The sequence below is a fragment of the Temnothorax americanus genome, unplaced genomic scaffold (assembly GCF_048541705.1).
Source record: "Temnothorax americanus isolate GAGA-0224 unplaced genomic scaffold, ASM4854170v1 Scaffold1, whole genome shotgun sequence".
Lineage (NCBI taxonomy): Eukaryota > Metazoa > Arthropoda > Insecta > Hymenoptera > Formicidae > Temnothorax > Temnothorax americanus.
This window is the reverse complement of record NW_027509230.1, coordinates 3082832-3105884: the sequence shown is the minus strand read 5'-3', so window position 1 is coordinate 3105884 and position 23053 is coordinate 3082832. Positions and strand designations below refer to the sequence as shown.

The 23053-nt window shown below is 41.9% G+C and overlaps 1 protein-coding gene across 1 annotated transcript in view; it reads left to right on the top strand.

Moving 5' to 3' along the window:
• LOC143893872 (uncharacterized) overlaps positions 1-23052 on the top strand; it is a 71657-nt gene extending 48605 nt beyond the window's left edge. Inside the window, exons 9-18 of the mRNA XM_077399686.1 lie at positions 7469-9239; positions 11909-12082; positions 16039-16261; positions 16590-16807; positions 17265-17592; positions 17744-17952; positions 18419-18618; positions 18707-18879; positions 19082-19246; positions 19348-23052. Coding sequence (XP_077255812.1) covers positions 7469-9239; positions 11909-12082; positions 16039-16261; positions 16590-16807; positions 17265-17592; positions 17744-17952; positions 18419-18618; positions 18707-18879; positions 19082-19246; positions 19348-19838 — 3952 coding nt within the window. The 3' untranslated portion in view covers positions 19839-23052. The remainder of the gene's footprint in view (positions 1-7468; positions 9240-11908; positions 12083-16038; positions 16262-16589; positions 16808-17264; positions 17593-17743; positions 17953-18418; positions 18619-18706; positions 18880-19081; positions 19247-19347) is intronic.
• Position 23053: the final 1 nt, after the last annotated feature.

The window sequence follows — 23053 nt, the reverse complement described above, 5'->3', positions numbered from 1 at the left end:
TCTTTTCTTTAAAATACAGGACGTACGTGCCTAAATGCAAACGAGCTGAAAAAAAACGACTTTGATGAGAGAAAATCTGTCTTTTCAGTTCGCGAACCGTACTCTTGAATTTCTATAGTGCACTTGTGTGCGAGAGGCACCTTGCAGATACACTAACACCATGCAGAGTCTCTCACCATGTGCTGCACACATTTGCACGTTTCGGTACTTGATGTATAATTTAGATACATGATGACACAATTTCGATACGCTTGGCGCACTTCCGGATGCACCGTGCACGAAATATCGACAGGTAATAAATTCCGGCAAAAACTCGTCAATACTTTCCGGTTTGAGTACTGCCAAACTATCGTCAGATTCACCATAAATCTTTTCTGCGAGTTGTCGTCCCATTATTCCGAGCCAGTTCGTGCACAACTGAAAGCAAGTTTTCGCACACACGTTACGCATGGAATGTTGCGATTCTAAATATCCATATAGTTAGCGTTACAATTAACGCACAATAAGTCATATTATTCGCAGCAATAACTGCGACATAGTACGAGCATTTTGTTGTCGATCGCGCGAAGCACGCGTAAGCGATACACGCAGCACATTTTCCGGCTGCGTTACAATTTCGCGCGAAGATCCCTTCCGCTTGTGATATCACAATCGCTATTCTTACGCGCTGCAGGTTGCAGGATACGCCTCGTATGAAATTACAGCGCATAACATTTAATTGTCTGCGAAGAGATATGCGTAAAAGTACGCGTTAATGGCAAGCTCCTGTCACACTTGCGTATACTCTTAATTTCGACTTTAAACATTTTCATCGGGACAAGAATTACTCTGCGTAGCGCGGAGCGAGATATAAATTTGTATTTGCAGCTCTTAATTAAAGATGTCTGGTTGAAGGGGAGAACGAAATAGAGAGCGAGGCGAATTGCCGGATTAACGTGGATAGGTATTCCACAGGGAGCGAGCTTTAACGCGATGTATAGATGTAACGAATTAAGCCCCCGTGAGATATAGCTACTTGATAATTTAATGGCAGACTGCTTGTTATCAAGTGCCACTTATTGCTTTGTACAGTCGGAAGATCTCGATAATAATTATGCGTTATTACCGCACAGTTAGGGGGACATAAATGCCAGCGTATGATTGCCCATCGGGTGACAATAATTTGTGCGTAGATACAGGAGTCGCGTTTATAAATGCGCACTTCAAAGGTTTCGCATTTTATTTTCGGGGGATTACTTAACATCTGAAAATATATAACGTTCTCTAAATCGCAGTGGTTTATAAGATCCGTATTCGTGACAGCTATACATTCGCATTCACAGTGTAATGTAAGTCGCTCGGCGACTGATGATTAATTATCTCAAATCTTTCTTAGAAACGGATGATGGTGCAGATTCTAAAGCTCAAGATTCATCGCGTCATATGTACAACTCAATCTGGTTCTTCTTATCTTTATGTCAATTCCTTTATTCAAGAGAACAGATATAAGTACGAGAGACACGCAAAGCACTGCACAGAAAAAAAATGTTAAATCAAGATTTATATTTGTATATAAGCGAATCTATAATTTAATAAAAATTTCAACTTTTTTTTCTTGATTAAACTAGATAAATACCTTCATTCAAACAAGTTTGCTTCATTTAACGCAATTTATATCTCATTTCAAGGTTGTAGATTCTTGCTTATATACGAGTAAATAAGTCTTGATTTAATACTTTTTTTTCTGCGTAAAAGCGCGCGTAAAATGCGGTGCCTCTCAAAAAAATTCGAGATGAAGGTGCGTATAATGCGTAAACGTGTGTGAAATGGAATATTTCGTGGCAAGTTTTGTAGAATCGCGCTAGGGAATATCTGTGCTCGACTCGGGGAACATCAAAAGCGAATTCTCACGTGGAATTCGAAACAAGGCAAGGGGAGATCACGTGTTTCCGTTCCTGACTGCAGCCCTGCTTACCTACCTGCCCGCCCGCCTTCACAGATATATCGTTAAGCCAGGGACGGATATACGAAATTGTACGTTACAAATGAATATAGTGCGGACTCCGAACGTAAACGCAGCGAATATCTTCACTGGCCGTTCACGCGCGGAGCTGGCTTTTCCATTTTCATCGTTATAAAATATATGTGTGCAATCCGTAAAAAATACGCGTATAAGTGGAAGGCAATAATTTGCATTTCGATTAAGGCAGCCCTGACCATGAAAAACGGACCGTTCGGCACAATGGTGTAATAAAAGTATGAATATTGGAATTAACTGCGCACATAAGTCTGAATAAAAAACCAGTTTAATTTACTTGGCGCGCGATAGCTTAAGGCTTTAACTAGCTTTAATCTGGCTGTTAACTGCAAGCCGTAATCGAATGGTGCATCCGTGAAATGAGTTTTATTCTTTTCATACGGCAATCCATATAACAATAGATCTACACCGCTTTTCCACTTACATTTTCTCTCCATTTCCATTTACACTTTTTCCACAACTACCGCGAACGCAAACGTAGCTAGAGTGAACGAATCATTCCTTTTCCCTTCAGGATTTATGACTTATCTCGATAAGATTTTCGTGGGGCGAGAGACGCGCGCCGCGCCGCGCCGGTGTTTTTCCCGCGTCAAAACTTTTCCGCCGTCTCGTATCTCGCGCAAAACTTTTGTGCGAAAATGCAAAACACTTGGTAGGAATTTAAGTCACGCAAAGGCATCGCAACGTATTCATTCCGGCGTAACTCGCATTACATAATCTACCGCGGATTTCGCACGCGATTACGCGAATAATTGTTCGGGCCTTGAGCACGCCCCGATCTCTTTTCGTTAAACACGGATAGTTACGCGCGCCGTAATTCAGCAACTTGATTTCCGCACCGCGCCGGTAAACGGCGACGAGACGCCGACGTCGTCCGACGAGAGCGGCCGTAATTATCGATAAGCGTCGTTACAAAAATAAATTGGATCTCTATTGGGGCGTAATAATCAATATTTCTGGCTTTTCGCGACCTTAAAGGCCGCGCGGACGCGGACGTTTAATTACCGGCTTCGTCGTCCGCGCGTTTTTCGCGTTTGAGACAATTCAGGAACAGTGACGAAGTCCTGATATCGATTGCCATTCGTTATACCAAGGGCGCGTGAGCAAAACGCTACCCCATCCGAATCCCGGCGAATCACGATAACGTAATCAATGACATTGTCCTCCCCCGTATGCTGTTGTTACGTAACTTTGTAACGATCGTCTCGCGCACTCGTGCGCGAACTTGAATGATCTCGCCGCGCAATGACGTTGCTGACGACGCTGAAAAGTGTGTGAGCTTAGGTTTCGCTTGGGGCCAGCCGCCGCGCCGCGCGTTGCGTCGTCGGTGAGAAAACGACGACGTGGTAAAAGTGCAAACATGAATGGAGAAATTGGTTGAAAAAGCGAGAGTGACCTTTCGCAGGAGTCACGATTTGTATAGGCCGATCGTCATTAGACTTGCATTCCTCTCGCGAGTCTCCGTTTCGTCAGGACACGCGATACTTTCACTCGTATATCTTGCGCGCCGCGAATTTTTCGGCCGCGATTACCGCAAATTAGCGGCACCGTCACAAATGCGACGAGACTTGTTTCGTGGGAAGCGACGTAGTTTCCGATTTAATTTCTGCATTATTTTACATGAAAAAATATGAGGAACGAAGGAAAATGCTCTCGATTGAAAGAACTGCCGTATTTCGTGTAGAATTAAAGGACATCTTATAGAATATATAAACAGTTAAATAGATCCGAAATTTAATTCGGCAAACTTAGAAAATACGAAAAAAAACTTTTTAAATTACATCTTCTTGGCGAGAATCACAACACGTCTCATTTTGGAAGCTCTCGGATGAACGGCGAAAAAGTACATCACGTTTTATAAAGATTTAATTAAGGCTATATTATTATTTTCAATTGCATCATATAGATATTATCGATGTAATGCTGCAATATAGCTTTTATGAGTCAATTTAGCTTTTAGTTAACTCACGGATGAAAGCACCCGCGTTGCTGCAAATTAGATTATTATCGTTATCATCAATTTACCTTATATAGCCGATCATATCAAATTGGTATAATAAATGCAATACAACATTTTCATCGCTTTTGATCCCTTCGCGCGATTAGCGTTGCGCGTAGCACGGGACTCGCCGCACTCGCCGTGCGCGCGAAACTGCTGCGCCGCAACGATCTTTGTGCCGATTGTTATTTGTCGTGAATAGAGGAAAAAGTACCATTCCCTCAACCGGATTGTCAATCCTCCGAGCCTCCGAGCGGAAGAATGCACTCAGCTCGAATTAAGGGACACCCGCAAACTTTCAGAAAGTTTTCTCGTTCGAGACTGGCCTGACCTCGCCCGTGTCCGTTTTCTTGGAAACGCATTCTCATGTACCGGGTCTGCCCTTTAAGAAAGGCGATCCCTCTTGAAAGTCCCAACAGATCGACCAGCTTAGATGTAGTTTCGCAGACGGTGATCACGCTGACCTGCTCACGTTTTCCATTTACGGGCTCCACGTGGAACAGATGCACGCGGCGCGAATCACGCTCGCACACATTAAAGATCGGCTAACTATTGGAAAGTACGGATTTGCGGCGTTTCTTATGCCGAGGATGAACGGTGTTTCCTCGACAAAATCGCGCAAAATCGCTGGTCCTCGCTCTCCTTATTTAATTCCCGTAATTGTATTATAAGAGGAAGGGCGGAAAAGATGAGGGGGAAAGAAGAGACAGCTTTTTTAAAATTTAACGATTAAGATTAAAATTTCATCTATAAACTTTGAAGCGTGCTGTGAAGAGGGATATCTAGAAAAATACGCACTGCCAGAACATAACTTTTATACAGACATAAAGTCTGGAAAAGCGTTTCGTCTTTTATCATTATCTGATGAAAAATATAATTGGAAATTACAAAAGTTTTTTACCCGCAATAGTTGCTTTTTTTTAATATACTGCACCAAATGGAAGACATGAAGCTACGGAAATAGGCAGAGATGTTTGTTAATTGCAGATAAACGCGACGTTTGTGTTTTCTATTTAGATAACAAGAATTCTAAAGATCTCGTTAAACGCGTTGCACAAGATGCCACCGAAAACGCAGGGCGTCTCGTTTATACTCAAGCGTATATTGAATCGTGGTACCGTATTTCCTATCGCCTTTGTTCACGATTTCCATTGTTTCCTTCTTTATCGTTCGCTCTATGAACCCTCCACGTGTATTTGCGTAAGGACCAAACGAGTGTAATGGCGTTCTTGTGTTGAATGGCTCCACGCCCTACAATGTAATCAGATCTGCGAAAAGGCCTATTGGTCCTATATAGGCGGACGGTCTTTGTCGCGTAAATCTAATTTCCGATATCTTGCGTTATAATGCAAAACAGAAACGCACACGCGTAAGTGGAAATTATTGTGCTGGACGTTTAACAGCGCCGTCGAGTTAGAAAAAATTGTCGATTTTTCGATGAATTTGCATTTGACGTAGAGAGCTCCCGATGGGCCATCATCCCTTTACGCAACACTTTAATATTCAAAATCAAATATTGTTGTAAAGCAAACGTATACAGGATATACGGCCCATAAATTTTTATTTTTTATTTTTTAAAAATCATACATGACCAGAGAGATATAGCTGTTCTACCATTGTCGATATATTTTTATCTATGTACTCGTATATATATATTAAATTTATTGGAAAATATGTGCATTGACATTTTAGATGGTTCGCATAAATGAAAATCGCGAGTTACAATAAATCGAGAAGTATATTGCATATCAGGGATTTCTCGGATATCTAAATTTTACGATACCTAGATGAGCTTTTTATAATCAAAGAAATGTTATTTAATGAACTGATAATGTAGCGCGAATAGTTTGGAAAAATTTAAACACGTTTTATTATATTCATTATCCAAACTTGCAATATAGCTACAGTATTAATTGGAGTTTGCATTCAAATATGATGATCTTCTGAATTCCGTATATATATATTTCAGTTACGTTTATTGTAGCAGATTTTTTCAACTTCCATAAAAACTTTTTTTTACCGTTGATTAATATGAGAGAAATTACAATTTAGTATTCCGCGATTGCGAGATTTATCGAAGATTTTTCATGCGACTCTGTTAAGCTACTTTAGTCCAGAACAACTTTATAACGAAAAATAACTACTCGCGCGAACTCTTTCTCGAACATGATAAAACGGCGACTGACAAGCCGTAATACATATATATTTTGGATTTATCGTATCGAAAGTTTCTTTCCGGTCTGTTGCCGTGTGCATGTCCCAGAGACTTTTCGCACGACCGAACGACCAGGAGATTCTACATTCGTTTGAGACATCATGTAACATGCACTATCGAGAGTCATGTGATATATAGCGGCTGAATTTATTTCCATGTGAGCACAGTCACGTTCTACGAAATCTAAAAATATGGAAGGAAGGAATATTCCAGATAAGGAAAGAAAAAGAGAGACGGGAAAAGGATGTGTCGTTAAGATAAAAATGACACTTTCCCTTTCGGAATAGAGATCGCACATTTTTTAAAATATATTTTTATAATTTTTCGCAATTTTGTCTGATTTTGCACATCAACCACATGGTTTGATTGCTATTTATTTCATCGAGGAGGAATAAAGTATTATTACTACAATACTTTATTATTTTATTATTTTACTGTTACTAAAAACGGGACATACGACGTCTTAAAGACGATTTTGGACATTGTGTTGCCTGGGATTATTTTATTATTATTTATAGTAAAGAAAATAGCCAACAATGGTTATCAAAATGAGGTTACTTTATCGTTTCTCATGTACGTACTTTTTTTTTATCGTAAGCATGACCTCTCTTAATGATACGTTGTCGTTAGGTGTGTCACGGCAACATTAAGTTAGTTTACGCCTTAAAGACATTTAATTAACCGTAAATGCACAATAGTATCCCGACATACTATTTTGTATTCGTAACAGCCGATAATTTACCTCACCCAGGTTGCGTGCAAGAAATATATACCAACTGACTGGTTATCCTTCACTTAGTTTTCTTCGTCCTATAAAGAAAGAGTTACAGTTACTCGTCTGTTTATTATGCTATCGAACGTTTATCTCGTTAAAGATCAAAGATCAAACATTCAGTTTCTTCTTATCAGATGTTACACTTTTAATTATATCTGACACAGTTACTTATGAAAATACATAATTAAAATATCTATAAATGTTCAAAAATACATTTATTATTTTATTTATTGTAAGATATAAACTATTTATATACTTGCTTGATATAATCTTAAAACGTTGTCTTTTATTACGACGTTCTAATTATTTAGTCTGAAATATACTCTTATGTAGATTCTATAATTTCACATAAATTACAGTGTACTATTGAGAAATCTGAAAAGCACTCGGGAATTGAAGAATGGTACGCGTTAATAATCCGTAAATAGTGACATTAACGCAGGATATTCTCTCTTGTTTTAGGTCCCGAAGGCGTAGCGGTAGTGGCGTGACGGACATACACTCTCAGCAACAGCAGCAGCAATTGCAGTTGCAAGAGAACAACAACAGTAGCTCGCGCGACGCGAAGAAGCCGCAGGAGGGACTGGGGCCCGATGAGATGTGGGCCCCTGGCGCCCTGGGCCATCATCGGGAGCTACCTGTTGATGTGCCCGACACCCTTCTACAAAAGGCCTATCCCAACAAGGTAAAACACTGCTCTTCCAATTATAGGAACGAGCTACAGCATCGTCCCCGTAGCGCTAGCGACCTCGACCTCTCCCTAAACCTTAAAAACGAGACCCTTAAGACGCGCTCCATCGCGGACGGACGTGATAGACGTGCTAGACTCGAATCGAACGATTGCCCTTACGGACGTGCTAGACGTGCTAGACGTGCTAGACTCGAATTGAACGATCGCGCGCACGACGTCACCGACGCGACGGCCAGGACGATCAATGTCCACAACGGTTTTCAGCCATCCATGCTGAAGATCGAGCTAAATATCGAGGACGAGGAGGAGAAAGTGAAAGCCACCAGGAAGAACCTGGGGCTCGACAAGTATCGCGATAGCCCGATTGCGACCGGCTCGCCGGACTTGAAGAGTACCTTTAAAGCTTTCGAGGTGTACGCGAACGTTGACGAGGACGCAGGCGGGCAGAAGGAGTCCAGCGTCGATATCGAGGACGACTACCCCTTTGCCAAGGAGGATTATCCCACCATGCTGAAAACGTGCAGCGACGATTCAGCGAGTCCGAGGAGCTCGTCGGGTAGATCGGACAGCACCGCTCCCCTTGACACCAGCCTGATGCTCAGGCATAGCAAAAACCACAAGGACTCCCCGACTTACGACGTCCGAAGGATAGATCTCGGCTCTCCGTGTAGATCGGTGATGCCCGACATCAAGGTAGCCCCGCTTTTCGGCCGTACCCGAGACACGACTTCCTTTGACAATCCGGCTTACGGACTGACGGACTTGCAGGATCTTCAGGGGTTATTGCGATCCGACGAAATGTCGGACTTGACCAGACTGATAGACGAACAATCTCCGATTCCAAAGACTCCGCAGGATCAGGATAACGTATCGCCTGTCCGCGTCAAGGACCAGCAGACGGAACTTTCCCAGACCGAGACGGCGAGCAAGTCCGGCAAGAGCCCGACGAAACGTCGTACAAATGACGAGCGAGCCAAATTGAAGGCGAAAACTCGCAGCCTCGATATCGAGGAACTGATTCGGGCCGGCTCGACCGACGACCTTCTCGGCATCGAGTTGAGCAACCTCTCCTCCTCGTCCTCCTCGTCCCGGCAGCGGCCAAAGAAGAAGCGGCATCAGCAGATCTCGAGCGGCTATTCCACCCTGAGGAGCGAGGCCTCTGGCGATTTCGAGCATAACGCGGAACGCAGCTTCCTCGTGGTGGGCAGAAAGCCTTACCGCGAGGTGGCCGTCGATTGCCCACCGGATTTCGTGCCGGTCACCAAGTGCCACCCGATATACCCGCCGCCGAATAAGACCCCCGGCAACAGCAAGCACAACACCCTCGAACCGAAGCGCGATCGCCCGGGCGTCGCTAACGAGGAGAGTTCGTGCGCTACGACAACGACGACGATGACCATGACGACTACGACGACCACGCTCGTAGCCTCCCCTCGCCTCTCCCCGAACGATAATAGCTTCACGACGCTGTCTAGTGCCGACGGTAGCGCTAAAGAGACCGTGGTCGCGCGCACGGTAGACCGTAAGCACAGCTTGAAGAAGGTAAGGTCCAGAGTCAAGAGCTTGATATGCGACAGCTTACAATCTATCCTGCACCACGAGCATGGCATTTCGCTTAACGCTTACCGCACGCTTAACGCACCGACATATTCTCACTCTGGTGATCCCGTCTTGCGATCGTTTGTCACAAAGACGGAAAATTTCAACGAGTTCTCGCGAACGCGGAACTCGTTCGACGAACGAGATGGGAAGCTCTTCCGGGATCGAGGAGTTGAGAACCCTTGTTTCGAGGACGTTCACCGGGACGATTTCTCGCGTCGAAGTTTCTTGGAAAGCAGAGAACGTCCGTTATCCTCCGTTCTTGGAGAGGAATTTCCTAAAAATTGCCAGAACTCTTTCCTCGGGGAAGCTAAAACTAATAACATGACCTCTTCCTCTTTTCCAAAAGCGACCGGCGAGTCTATGTGCTCGAATCGCCGGTCGCTCTCTGGTTTACAGGACAAAGTCGTGAGCTCTTGTCAAGAAAAACTTCTTGATTTCGGGAATGAAACCGAGGAGGTTATCTTCTCCGATTGTTCGAATGAGATTAATTTGTTGCCCAAGGAAGGTATCGCGTTTTTCAAAGTCGCGGACCATGCCGCGAACATCCCCGATCAATTATCCTTTATCCAAGAGACGAATCAGAATTCTCGGAATTCCTTGCGCGAGTTTTCCTCCATAAGGAAGCGCGTTGGGCGTTGTTTATCCAATAATACGCGTTTTTCTGATAATTTTCGTCCACAAGGAAAGGAACGTGACAGCCCTCATTGTCTTGACGATTCCCCGAAGACGCAGAATGAAAAGAATTCGAGGCTGTCTTTCGAGTACGAATGTTCCAAGTTGTTGGACGTTCCGTCTATGCTATCCAACAATGGCGTGAAATTTCGCGTTAGTTGGAGAAGCGCGTCTGACCTTTCAAATTTAACATTTGGTTGCCACTCGGTAATTAAAAAGAGATCCTCTTCATTCCCTAACTTTGTCTCGATGCCGAAAATCACGTTCTCACGACTCACCAATGGGGGAGATAAGGTTGATCATCCGGTAGTCTTACATGACGGACTTCCTGACGAACGTACGAAGCAGAGCGCACCAAAATCACCGATGCACACTTTGAAGAATTGTTCGCTCAAGTCGCACGTCGACGCTCTCGAACAGCAGGTAAACTACAATGGACTTCGCCTGAGTTTAGAAACTTTCGCCCGTCGAATAATTCGAACGGCGTCCTTGCACTTTGGAAATTTGCACGCCCTGCAAAGTAACTTTGCGGTTGATTGCCTCTTGAATTACTTGATTAAATTCATCATTCTAGTCGTATTCCTCGATGCTAAGAGTCGTGATCTGTCTATATGAAGGAGACACTCTCGAAGACCATAGAGCAGTAGTTTCTCCTTGCCTTCTGCACGGCAGGGTTGTGACCGTGGGAACTGTTACAGTCGCGCTTACAATTTTTTCGATACTTCCAGACCCGCTGCTAATCTAGGAAGCGCACTATTAATTAAAAACTCTTTTATAAACCGAGGCATGTACAGTGGATTAAAAAAGTATTTGCACACCCAGTTTTTTTACAATAACTTTATTTCAAGGAATAATACATAATTACGAATTGTGTTCATAAATAACTTATTAGGTACATATACTGTATGTAATAAATTACTTATGGACACAATTCGTAATTATGTATTATTCATTGAAATGAAGTTATTGTAAGAAAACTGGATGTGCAAATACTTTTTTCATCTACTTATACAGGATGACAGAGGGATTAAACTGAGACCTGCCGACCATTAATCGACCGATCGCTATTGTACGGAGTCACGCGTCACCCCATTTGATTAAATTAGCTGATTAGATAAAGACATGAAATTTGTGTAATATTCTTTAAGACACAAATTTATGTATCTGAATATCTTTAAATTTGTGTAATATTTATTAAGACTCATTGTACTATTACTGTAAAGATAAAATGTGCAAAGACTGCCGTTCGATTAAAGACGCAACATGAGGAGCATGCGTAGAGGAATGTGGAATATCTAACATGAGATCGTCAACAGCATGATAAAGTAGCCACAAGCTGCGCAACGAAACTTACGAAGTAAAACGCTCGTCGCTTAATGATTGGGAAACATGTTCGTAATCATAAATTACATACCTTAATTAACATAAAGGAAATAATCATAGTCAGAGATTCTAAATGACACGGATTCTCTTGTCGTTTTTAATAAACAAAGGTTGATATAAATTCAACGCCTCTAAAAATAGTTATCGTTATCAACCACGTTGCGATACATTTTCGATACGATTATCGATGAATCACAGAAGATCATCATTCAAGAGTCGGCATTTTACTTCTGTTTCGTAATCTTGCTTTCGACATGCTTTCTTTTACTGTATGCATCTCGCTTTTCCCTCTCTTTTCTTTCTTTTGCTTATCTATTGCGTCAGCTTTTTCTCTTTATCTTCCCTCTCGTCCTTCCGCATGCCGCGTGCAAAATCGCGGTTCTACGAAGAACATCTTCGACCGAAGTGTACGAATAGTTTGTCTGAAAAGTAACGATAAAAAAAACCGAAAGAAGTGTGAAACGAAAGAGAGTTGGGAAATTTGGCAAAGTAGTTTTGCGCGGCGTCAGGCACTTGGGACCATTAATACGAGCTGTTTCGGAATGGATTTTTAGGCCGGTCTCAATGGAGTCAAGCCTGCCATCCCGCCTCGCGATCAGAAGAGGGCACCTGCCAGACCGCCGAAAGATAATCTGCGCCTCGCCACGCAGAACAATAATGTCGAGACGAGTGATAACGCCAACGCCGAGCCGACGCAACAGCAGCTTCATTCTATCAGGAAATATCAGGTAAGAGACGAGGATATATCGGCGCGCGCGCGCGCGCGCGCGCGCGCGCGCACACACACACACACACACACACACACACACACACACACACACACACACACTCTCTTTCTCTCTCTCGCACTCGCATTGTGTCGAGTCACGTAAGCACGCATGATAAGCATTCAAGAAGCGCGGATCGTCACCAATCCTGCGTCGAATTTCGGAGGACGTGAAGGAATGTAAGTATCGAACGTATGTGGAAAAGAAAAAACAAGCTAAATGTGTACCTAATACACGTTCGAAATGTCATTGTTAAACTCGAAGTCACGTCCGTTGGGAGAACCAACCCGACGTAATCGAGCATTCGCAAATACGCAAGTTGCCAAAAAACTGCAAGCAAAACTATAAGCGCTGCAAGGCGCTTCGCTTTTTTTTTCTGTCATTATTAATACCGATGTCGCATCTGCCAGGAGAACAAATTTGATTTCGCCGTTACGCAAATTATATTACGTCCAACCGTGATAATTGCCGCGAAACGCGTCGGTTTAGCTCGACGTAATAAACATTCTTGTAAAAAGGGAGCTTTGCGCGAGGCAAGATGTTTGCATATTGAAGAAGGGTTGGTTGACCGCGTAATATCGCCGGTCTGGCTCGTAAACTGGCGCACGAGGCTTCCGTCGGAACGGCGCGCGGCGTTTCGTCACGACGATAAAACTGCGCGCTTCTTGCTTTTGTCGGAATTTACGATTTTGCCCTGCGATCGGATTAAGTCGTTAATGGGCACGTTTCGGGAAAAGCAGAAGCATTTTGCGGGAAGCTTTTAACCGTGAGAATAACGCGCGCGACTACGGGTAGATCGGGTTACGTAACGATGCGAAGGCGGTAAATGACAGATCGTTATTTAAGAGGACGTACAACTTGCTACTCACGTGACCGCTTGCGCAGGAAATTGCGAGTCGATGACAATGGTTATTGTCGAAGCACTCTTCGCCGCGCGCGACGCTGGCACAGTTTCCGAATTCCCCGCATCCAGAGGCACTCGAGGTTCGATTGATAAATGAGTCGCGACGTGACCTTGCACGAGCGGAAATTAATTAGGCACATTATTAACGGGACGCGCGGTAACGATCGTTTGAAAATTATTAAACGAGCGTCGATCAACGAGGAAAATTTTTAATCCTCTTTATGCTCAATGCGCGTTCATGAAACACACGTGGCACTGAAACGCCGATTTGCCTGATGTTGATAAAAGTCACAACTCACGGCGGGAAAAAAATTGCCTTTTCGAGATTAAAGTATACGTAACGTGTGAAGCTCCATTCGACCTCATCTCGCCCGAATAATTTCTCGCTCCTGTGGAACCTCGTCGTCGTCGAGCTGTTAAAAATCGGGAGAAAACCCATCGTGAAAAATCGTGGATGAGATCTGGATATGCTCGTGGATCGAGTGCGGCGCGCTTGAAATTCATACAATCTCGGTATCTGTAAGTGTGAGAAATGCCAGAACCCCCTTGCGCGACTGGCGTCGTCGCCGGGGCCGCGTGAGTGTATTTATCTTATGGAATCCTCACGCCACGCTCTTACCTGCCTTAAGTCAAGTGTGGTCTGGAATGTAAAAAACCCCCGCAATAGTCTAAGATTACACGCTGAAGTGTAGCGTTACGAAGTTTTCGATAGGGTGTAGACGTAGGGTGACTCGCAGGCCTGCTGCATTCAGCTCTCTCTTTCTGTTTCGTCTTCTTCTTCATCTTCTTCTTTTTTTTTTATTGTACGGCTCCCTTTTTCCTGACCTCAGTTTCTTGATCTGCCTCAAGCAGACGGGGGAATCCATTTCAGACTTTCAATTCGGTTCGCTGGTCTAATATCTCGAGATATATACCGCAGCAGGTGCCCCAAATTCAACACATACATCTTTTTTTTACTTTCCCGTTTTTATGAAACTTATTAGCCGCAATGTATCGAACGCCCGATCTATATTTTACTTTTTTTTTTTTTTTTTTTCAATTTACATTTTGATATTTCGATTACCGTATGTTGCTATTTGATAAGAATCCTTATTAATTGCGAGTCCATGTATAATATAAGGCATTACAGTTTCCTTCCTCAATTCAATTTTATTTATTATTCTATCTACGAAGTTCCATAATTTAATTCTTATCAAGATGAAATCCACGTGTTGGAACAGATTGTAGGTATACCGCCGTCGCTCAGAGATCGTCCAAGCTTATATAAGCGACTGAAAACACTGGTTTTTTCCCGGAATCCATTTTATTGTCATGATCAGTTTTATTCTTTAACGTCGACACATACACACGACACTTCTAACGTGTTCCACGTTAGCCGTTGGTGATGTCTAAGCGTTGCGCGCGGGGAGTGCAAGCTCGGGTTCCACAGGAAACCCTACGTCCACTCTGTCGCCGTAAACAGGGCTTCGCTAAGATATTTCTATCCTTGTGCGTAACATATCGCGCGGCAAAACGTGGTGCTCGTTATTGTAAATGAAAATTACGAGTCGTATCTTTCGCCGCCGGCTGCCGCGGCATTGCGGATAAACATTCTTTATCGCATCGCAATTTTACGACGGTAAAACGCAACCGGCTGACCGCTTTATCAGCCGATACCGGTGGGCGTAGATCACGAATCGCGGAATAACACGGTTGATAGTATGACTAATTGGTGCAACTTGATCGCAAGTAAATGTCACTGATTTATCAAGAACATAAAAATACATATATTACAAATCAGACTTGGTTAAATATACACATATATCGTTGTACATATCAAAAATACACATTTGTAATAAAATATATATAATTTTCTACTACACGTGAATATTCAGCTCGAAATTCTTAAAGACTTGGGATGGGAACCACTCTCTCGTGATTTAGAAAATCTCTTATCGTCGATAAAGAGCTTGCTTGAAATTAATTGGACCGTAAGATCTTATTTTATTTTGTCTGTTTAATTAATATATTCATTTAATACGATTACATAATTCTCTCTCTCTTAAAAAACAATAGAGATTCTGTTATTCGGTTTTATAAATATATTGAGTCGTGAGATTTGTGTGGAGTAATCCGAGGTTTTCTCATCGAGACAGATTTTGCTTAAAATAATTATTTTTATCATAAAATAAATTTCTTTAAAATTCTGTAGATTAAAAACACGACTTATATAAGCAAACGTTATTTGTAGCTCCGTAATATAGAATATATGATACGTATATCGATATGTATTAGCGGATTTAGTTGACATTAAATACTCCTTGTTCCCCTTTGAATATAAACTACCTCGAAATAATTGTATCAAGTATACGTTCGCAAAGAGATTCAATTGATCCTTGAGCTTTGATATTATTCAAGAACTCCTTATTTTGCGCGAGTTGCAACCGCATTGAGTGGCCTATAAATTTCGCAGCGAACCGTATGTATTAGCGATATTCGTTACATACAACTGCATGTACAGCAATTATTTCGCAGTCTCTTGCATAATCACCATAATTGTTGCAACGACTCTCAATAAGGTAAGATTTCTTTAAGTGAGACGAAGTTAACCAATTTTACGCTGAAATATTTATCTCTTCGAAATTTGTTGAATATTATTTCTTATAATATATACTGTAAACTGTAGATAATATTACGTAGATTATTAAAAAAAAAAAAAAAACACGCTAAATTTAATCCGATAAAAATTTTCTTTTCGTAGCTCTTTTTGTATCTCTTTTTATTTGTGTTTGCTACTGCATCTAAGATACATTTAAGTAGAGATGTATTTAATCTTTTGAAAAAATATGTGATATATTTTGTGAAGAAATGTGTCATATATTTAAACCGTCGAATAGAATTTCGGCATCTTGAACGATCTTCAAAATACACGCGAAGAATTCTGTTCTATATACCGTGAGATTTGAATTTCTATGAACATTTTTATGTCTCGTAAAAAGAAATGGATAGCTTACCAGTTATGTTGCACTTACAGGAGCAGTTACGAAAACGTAAGGATGAGGAGGAGAGGCAGGAAATGCTCAGTCGTTCTCTCCGTGGCTCTAAAAAGCTCCAAGCTTTGGAGAGCCACGCGACGAGCCTCAGTGGTCAAGAAAATCTCGCTTACGCACAGGACGAGGTGACCACCGGCGTCAGTCGAGTCACGCACGCCATTCCTAATGCAGTCCAAGAAGTGGAGAAGCCCCCCAGGCCTCCCAGTAAGCAATTTCTCTTTTCCAAACACATTCTCGCAGGTCTGCGTTAACATTTAAGCTTTTTCAATTTCGTATTACGTTTTCTCTCGTTTTAAGAGCATTTTAGCATCTATTGGGTCTCGTTTACATTAAATGGCTTTTTCTAATTTCGCGAACTTACGACCGTGAGAGTATTTAAAGAATTCTGAAAGTTGCTGAAAATTGGATGCTACTAAATATAGTTTCCTCGCCCTTCCCTTACAACCTGCTTGCGTAGTGTAAATAAACAGCGGGTGCCGCGGCACGGGATTCCGCGAGGAAGTTTCTAACAAGTATACCTTTCATATTTCAGCGTACGGCGAGATTGTTGCTGCGCTGGAGAGTCTGCAGCTCAATGCTCCCGATATTTCGGGTTCAGCTGTTGAAGCCGAGTTCGAGGCACTCCGGACACTTTTGGTGCGGAATTCTATTGTGTCCGCCCTGGTGGCTCGTCACACTTTACACAATCACCTGAGGTCGAACAAGATTTTTAAACATCATGCCGATGACGCTTCGAGTTTAGCGCGAGACGTACGTAAAATTGATATTAATTTATATAATAAAAGAGGGGGTCTGTAATATTATATTCATGCGTGTGTGCTCGCACTATCGCTCTATGAATTTTTTGTTATTATTTAATTAAAAGATTCTTTCCAGTCGTGAAGTTAGATGGTGTATGTGATTTTGTGTATTTAATTTAATTAAAATAATGGAAGAGCTCATTAATTTTTCCCTCAAATATTTTGATATCGGTGCTGATTTTTTGTCATTTTTATGCAACGTTTAATTAAATTATAGATAACCTCGTTCGAATGAGTTTCAAAAAGCACAGAATGTATGGCTCAAAAACTATATCCATGATATCACATTTTTTAAATCACTTGTTTAACATATCTCGCGAAGTGCTTACGTATTAAATACATTGTTATTATTTATTTGCCTCAATCTGCATATATCATAATTCTGATGTCTTGGCGTGATGTTCCAGTGCGTGGATATCCTTGAAAAATGGCAATCGTCGTCGACCGCAACAGGTGTCGGCGGAGCAGAAACAATAGCTATAGAGGAGTTAACGAGTTATCTAACAAGTTACGACATGGAAGCTCTGCTTCTAGCGCACGACTCTATCCTCTCATACGTGGAAGGCTTAAAAAGAAAGCAGAGCCCGTCGTCCTCGCCACCCAGCGGCCCGCCCAGCCCGACGTCCAGTTGGAAAGATTCCCGAGTGGAAGATAACATTAAAATCATCCGAATTGAGAAAACCAACGAACCTCTGGGTGCTACTGTCAGAAACGAAGGAGATGCGGTGATCATAGGTAATCATACATTTACGTGCAATTGTTACATCCAATTATTGTATCTTTTATCTCTGCTAAAAATATACCAGACGGTTTACTGCATATTTAACGTGTGACTTGATCGTTCAATTTCAAGAAATATAACGCTAAAATTAATATGTCTTTTAAGGACGTGTCGTTCGCGGTGGTGCGGCGGATAAGTCGGGACTCCTGCACGAGGGCGACGAGGTTCTCGAAGTAAACGGAGTAGAAATGCGCGGCAAGAACGTCAATGAGGTCTGCGACATTCTCGCTGGCATGCAGGGTAGTCTCACGTTCTTGGTACTTCCGGCTCCGACGAACTACAGAAATAATTTAAGGAGAGAAGACACGACACAGGTATCGCCATATACAGCACATACCCTGATATATTTAGCACATCCTCGTATTAGAAATGTGGACCGCCGTATCCGTGGATCTTGAAACTAGAACAACTAATATTATACGGCGATGCCGTTGGAAGTGGAAGGACAAATGTCAGACAGAATACATTTGTCCTTCAACTTCCAAGATACAACTGACATTTTCATGATTTCAATGTCTGTAGTTCGGGAAAATCAATATCATTCATTACATTTAAGTCATTCTGTCGTCCGCTTAATTAAAGTTTGTTCAGCGCACCTGTATTGGCTGAGCTAACGCACGCGAACGTACAAAAGCGAATGTCACATATATACTCGCAAGCTACGGAATTTGTCTATAGATCGACACTAATAGAAAACAGCTGTTCCGGCTTTATTGCGCGGCTATAACGCAGATATAACGTAACATTTGTAACCATAAAGCTTTTACCGTTTCCATCTAGATACATATACGAGCGCATTTCGATTACGATCCTGAGGAAGACCCGTACATACCGTGCAGAGAATTGGGCGTGAGTTTTCAAAAGGGCGATGTACTTCACGTAATTTCCCAAGAGGATCCTAACTGGTGGCAAGCATATCGAGAAGGCGAAGAGGACCAGACACTAGCTGGTCTGATACCCAGTAGAGCGTTTCAACATCAGTGAGTTCACTATAATCGAGGAATATAGCCAGTATCTGATCATCGCATTTCGATCAAAATGCATTATACATTTCCGTTTTATCTGCAGGCGAGAATCCATGAAACAAACGATAGCCGGCGACAAGTCGACGGTGCGAGGCTCGAAAAAGTCTAGCACACTATTGTGTGCGAGAAAAAATCCAAAGAAGAAAAAACGAAACAAGTTCGGCGCAAACTTCAATGACGATGGGTATCCACTTTACGCGACAACTGCCATAGACGGTATGTAAAGCCTAGACTGACTGACTAATGCCCGTTTTCACCAACGTCGTTTAACTGTAACCTCAGTTTAACTCACTCCTTGTCTTTTTCTGATAGAAATGAGTTAAACTAAGGTTAAAGTTAAACGACGTTGGTGAAAACGGGCATTAATGTCAATTACAAATTGCTAGAGCCTATTCTTAAACGTAACGTTTTCTTGCAGATTACGACAGCGAGGAAGTGCTGACGTACGAGGAAGTCGCCTTATACTATCCTCGTGCAAATCACAAGAGGCCAATTGTACTCATCGGACCACCTAACATTGGACGACACGAACTCAGGCAGAGATTGATGCAGGACAGCGAACGTTTTGCCGCAGCGATTCCTCGTAAGTGTTCTTTATCGGTCTACTGTGTATACTTACTGTTTCATCATTTTTTAATAAAGAGAAACAGCTTAAGCTCTAAATGAATGTATCCTTTTTTTCAGATACAAGTCGTCCGAAAAAAGACTCCGAGGTCGATGGACAAGACTACCACTTTATTTCTCGTGCTCAGTTCGAGTCTGATATTCTCTGTCGGAAGTTCGTCGAGCACGGCGAGTACGAAAAAGCGTATTACGGCACGTCCGTGGAGGCCATCAGGACAGTGGTTAATTCCGGGAAAATCTGTGTCTTAAACCTGCATCCCCAGAGCCTGAAGATTCTGCGAAATTCGGATCTGAAGCCGTACGTTGTGTTTATCGCGCCTCCGAGCCTCGAAAAGCTGAGGCAGAAGAGGATCAAGAACAACGAGAGCTTCAAGGAAGAGGAGTTGAAGGACATAATCGAGAAAGCCCGTGAGATGGAGGATAAGTATGGCCATCTGTTCGACATGCTTATCCTCAACAACGATACGGATCGGGCGTATAACCAGCTTCTCACGGAAATCAATTCACTCGAGAGGGAACCTCAGTGGGTGCCTGCGTCTTGGGTTCAGTAACTTAAGCGGTCTTAATCGCCGCGCTTAAGACGAGGGTTTCTGTACGTGTCTCGGTGGTGAGGATGGCGATCGGAGGCCAGTATTGCGGTATCTGTTTGCAAGACAAGTGCTTTCACGCAATTTTCCAAGCAAGACTTCAATGTAAGTCTGATAGAAATTCGGAAAACTGGTTCTTCTACAGGTGCCTGTTACATAGTTTTATGTTTCTTACGCAAATCTTAAATCTTCCCCGGTTATTGTATCGCAAGTACCCTGACAGAGTCTTCCGCGTGTGTTGTACTTTGGTGCCATGAAAATGATGGAGAATCGACGGAAGCAATCTTCGAAGGGAAAAAAGAGAAGAGCCTACCGACAGGCAATGTGAGCAGATAGGCAGCAGAAATCGCGCAGAGCCGATCAACAGTTCTAGCAGGATCTGCTCGATTTCTGCCACCAATCTGCTGTCTGATTCTGTTATACTTCTGTTGGCGCTCTGTCAACATTATGTGATATATCAGAACAGGCATCAAATCTGTAGTTTTTCTGCCGACAAACTTTGTAGCAGATACTTTACAAGATCTGCTTTTGACAGACCTGGCTGTCTGGGATATATCACCGTGATGAGACGGACGAGGCTCGGTTGCATCAACGATGTTTCGAATTTGAGTGAATATATAATCAAATAGCGGACGATAATCGGCCAAAAAAATTTAAATTTAAGTTACGCTTAAATTTCCAACAGAGTTGCTGCAGTTTAGCCTACTTTTCGTGTCTCATTACTTTAGTGAGATTACTTTGGCAAGTAATCTCGACTGAAATACGTTTGTACGTCGAGTTCGAGGTATTTACGGTTATATTCTCATGACTGACATGCGATTAACATTATTATATAGATGCGCGAATATACAAAAAGTATCATCTCGGTGCGCCAAAGCACATCTGCCGAGCGTTTTGCTCTTTCTACATATTAGCCCGTTGTACGTGAGGAAATGTACCTGACCTGATGTTTCCTAAAAGTAAAAAATTTCTAACTTGGGGGAGGGACTCGTGAAAATACCATGTAATTTTCTATGATCCGTGCACAATACGTTTTGATAAATTTTGATAAGTGGAAACCGGAGCTTCGATCCAAATTTTTTAAAAGACTCAGCGTAGCACGTGCAGATGTTACATTACGAAATCTGCGCATTATAATTAATTTTACTTTACGTTATCGCGAATCAATCATACATCACGCGACATATATCGAACTTTCGCGTACGATCATAGAGAGTCGCATTGTTTTTTTTTTTCACGTGAAACTTGAGTTAGAAATTTTTGGCAATTCCGCTATTCTAACCAGGCGGAATCTGTTATAAAGGAACAAAAAAGGAATTTCAAAAACGACGATCCCACAAACATAACGATACACAGAGCGTTTCCTCGAACGCAAGAGGAAACGTCTGCGATCTCGAAGAAGGCGAAAACTCGCTAACGTTTTACCGTTCGCCCTAGACAATGTTTGTTTAGAGAGCAGAAACTCGTGTTTCGAACTCGTAGATTCGTTAAACGCAATAGACTTAGGCTCGAAGCTTTTGGAAATTTCGCATAAAACGATTGTTTCTCCTGAGTGTTTTTTTACAGGGAGCGATTATTACGCGACGCGATCGAATAGAATAAACGGTGTTTATCTGTGTATCATTGTATCGCTACGAAATAGGGATCGATGCGAAATAGAAAGGAAAAAATGTGTATTAGAGAGAGCGAGCGCGAGAGCGAAAGAAATAAATCATTGTGGTTTTTGGTTGAAAATTATTCGATAAATGCAAGTGCGCGGTGTGTGTCTTACAGGTATTCTTGCGTCAGCAATAATTGTGTATCGAAAGATAACATTTCTGTATTTTTCTTTTCTTTTCTTTTCTTCGATGACCCTAAAGAGCTCCGGTAAACTCGGCAATGATGTGTCGTCAGTTCGTATAGAGATTGTGGGCTACTGTGTCGTGATTAGATCAGCCGTAATGTTAGTCGATCCAGCGAGAAAAAAAAGATAGATACACTAAATTCAATGTGAAACAAGTTGTAAAAGTGAACGCGCGACGTAGAGAGATGTGTCTTCGGTGAAAAATAAAAAATCGTTATTTCAATTTTTAGCTATTTAAAATCGATCTTCTAAGAGCCAATCGATGCATGACGGTTCAATATCGCGCCAAGTATCAGACCGCATGCGAAAGGACGCAAGAAAACTGAGATGTGCCAAATGATTCTGGATGTTATATTTCCAGACGAATCCAAGTTTTAAAATGCGCTCAAGAGGCACCTTAGACTTTGTCATTATATTGATTATGTAAATAATTGTGCACTTGTGTATAGAGAGAGAAAACGAGAGAGAGAGAAAGCAGGAGAAAGAGGAGATCGAAGAGGGGAAGGATAGTTATTCGAATTCATCATTATTATTTTTCTAATTATTATTACCCGAATTATTATTGTCATCGTTATTGCATGTGCTGTTTTGTCGAGTGATCATGGGCATCATGGCAGACAGTTGTTAACGTGTGTGACCTTCTGCGTAATAAATAAATGGACGACATAAATCCGCTATGTCGCGTCTTAAATCAACCCGGATGCATATTTGTATCAAATCAAAGCGAATCAAATTTTTCGACGGCAGTTCCTCACTTGGCAGACCTGCTACTAATTACACGTCATAATTATGATCATTACACGCATGATTCTGATTACCGTCATGATTATGTGAACAACAACGGTGAAAGTATGTACATTATTATTCTTATAATTATTGTTATTATTATTATTATTCATATTATTATTAATTATATTGATTCCACGTGTAAAATAAACGTACAATTTCAAAGAGGAGAAATATATGTATGAGGAAGAAATATATACAAATGTATATATACATCGTATATACATGACTACGTGTATTGCGAGAGCCACACAAGATTACCAAACCTCGAATATATGTCCCGAAAGAGAGAGAGAGAGAGAGAGAGTCTTGGTTGTAGAAGATAATATATTGTTTCCATTGTTAAACATTACCATCTCTATTCATGTTAATCTCTTCTGTTCGTAAAAAAAAAAAGATATTTGACCATCGATGACGAAGTATTCTCTCGATCGTGATACTTTCGTACCAAGCCTAACATTCCCGTCTTTTTGTTTAATTTACTTTAAATTCTTCTCCGATTAGTATAATTGAATTTTATTAAAAAAAAAAAAAAAAAAAAAAAAAAAAG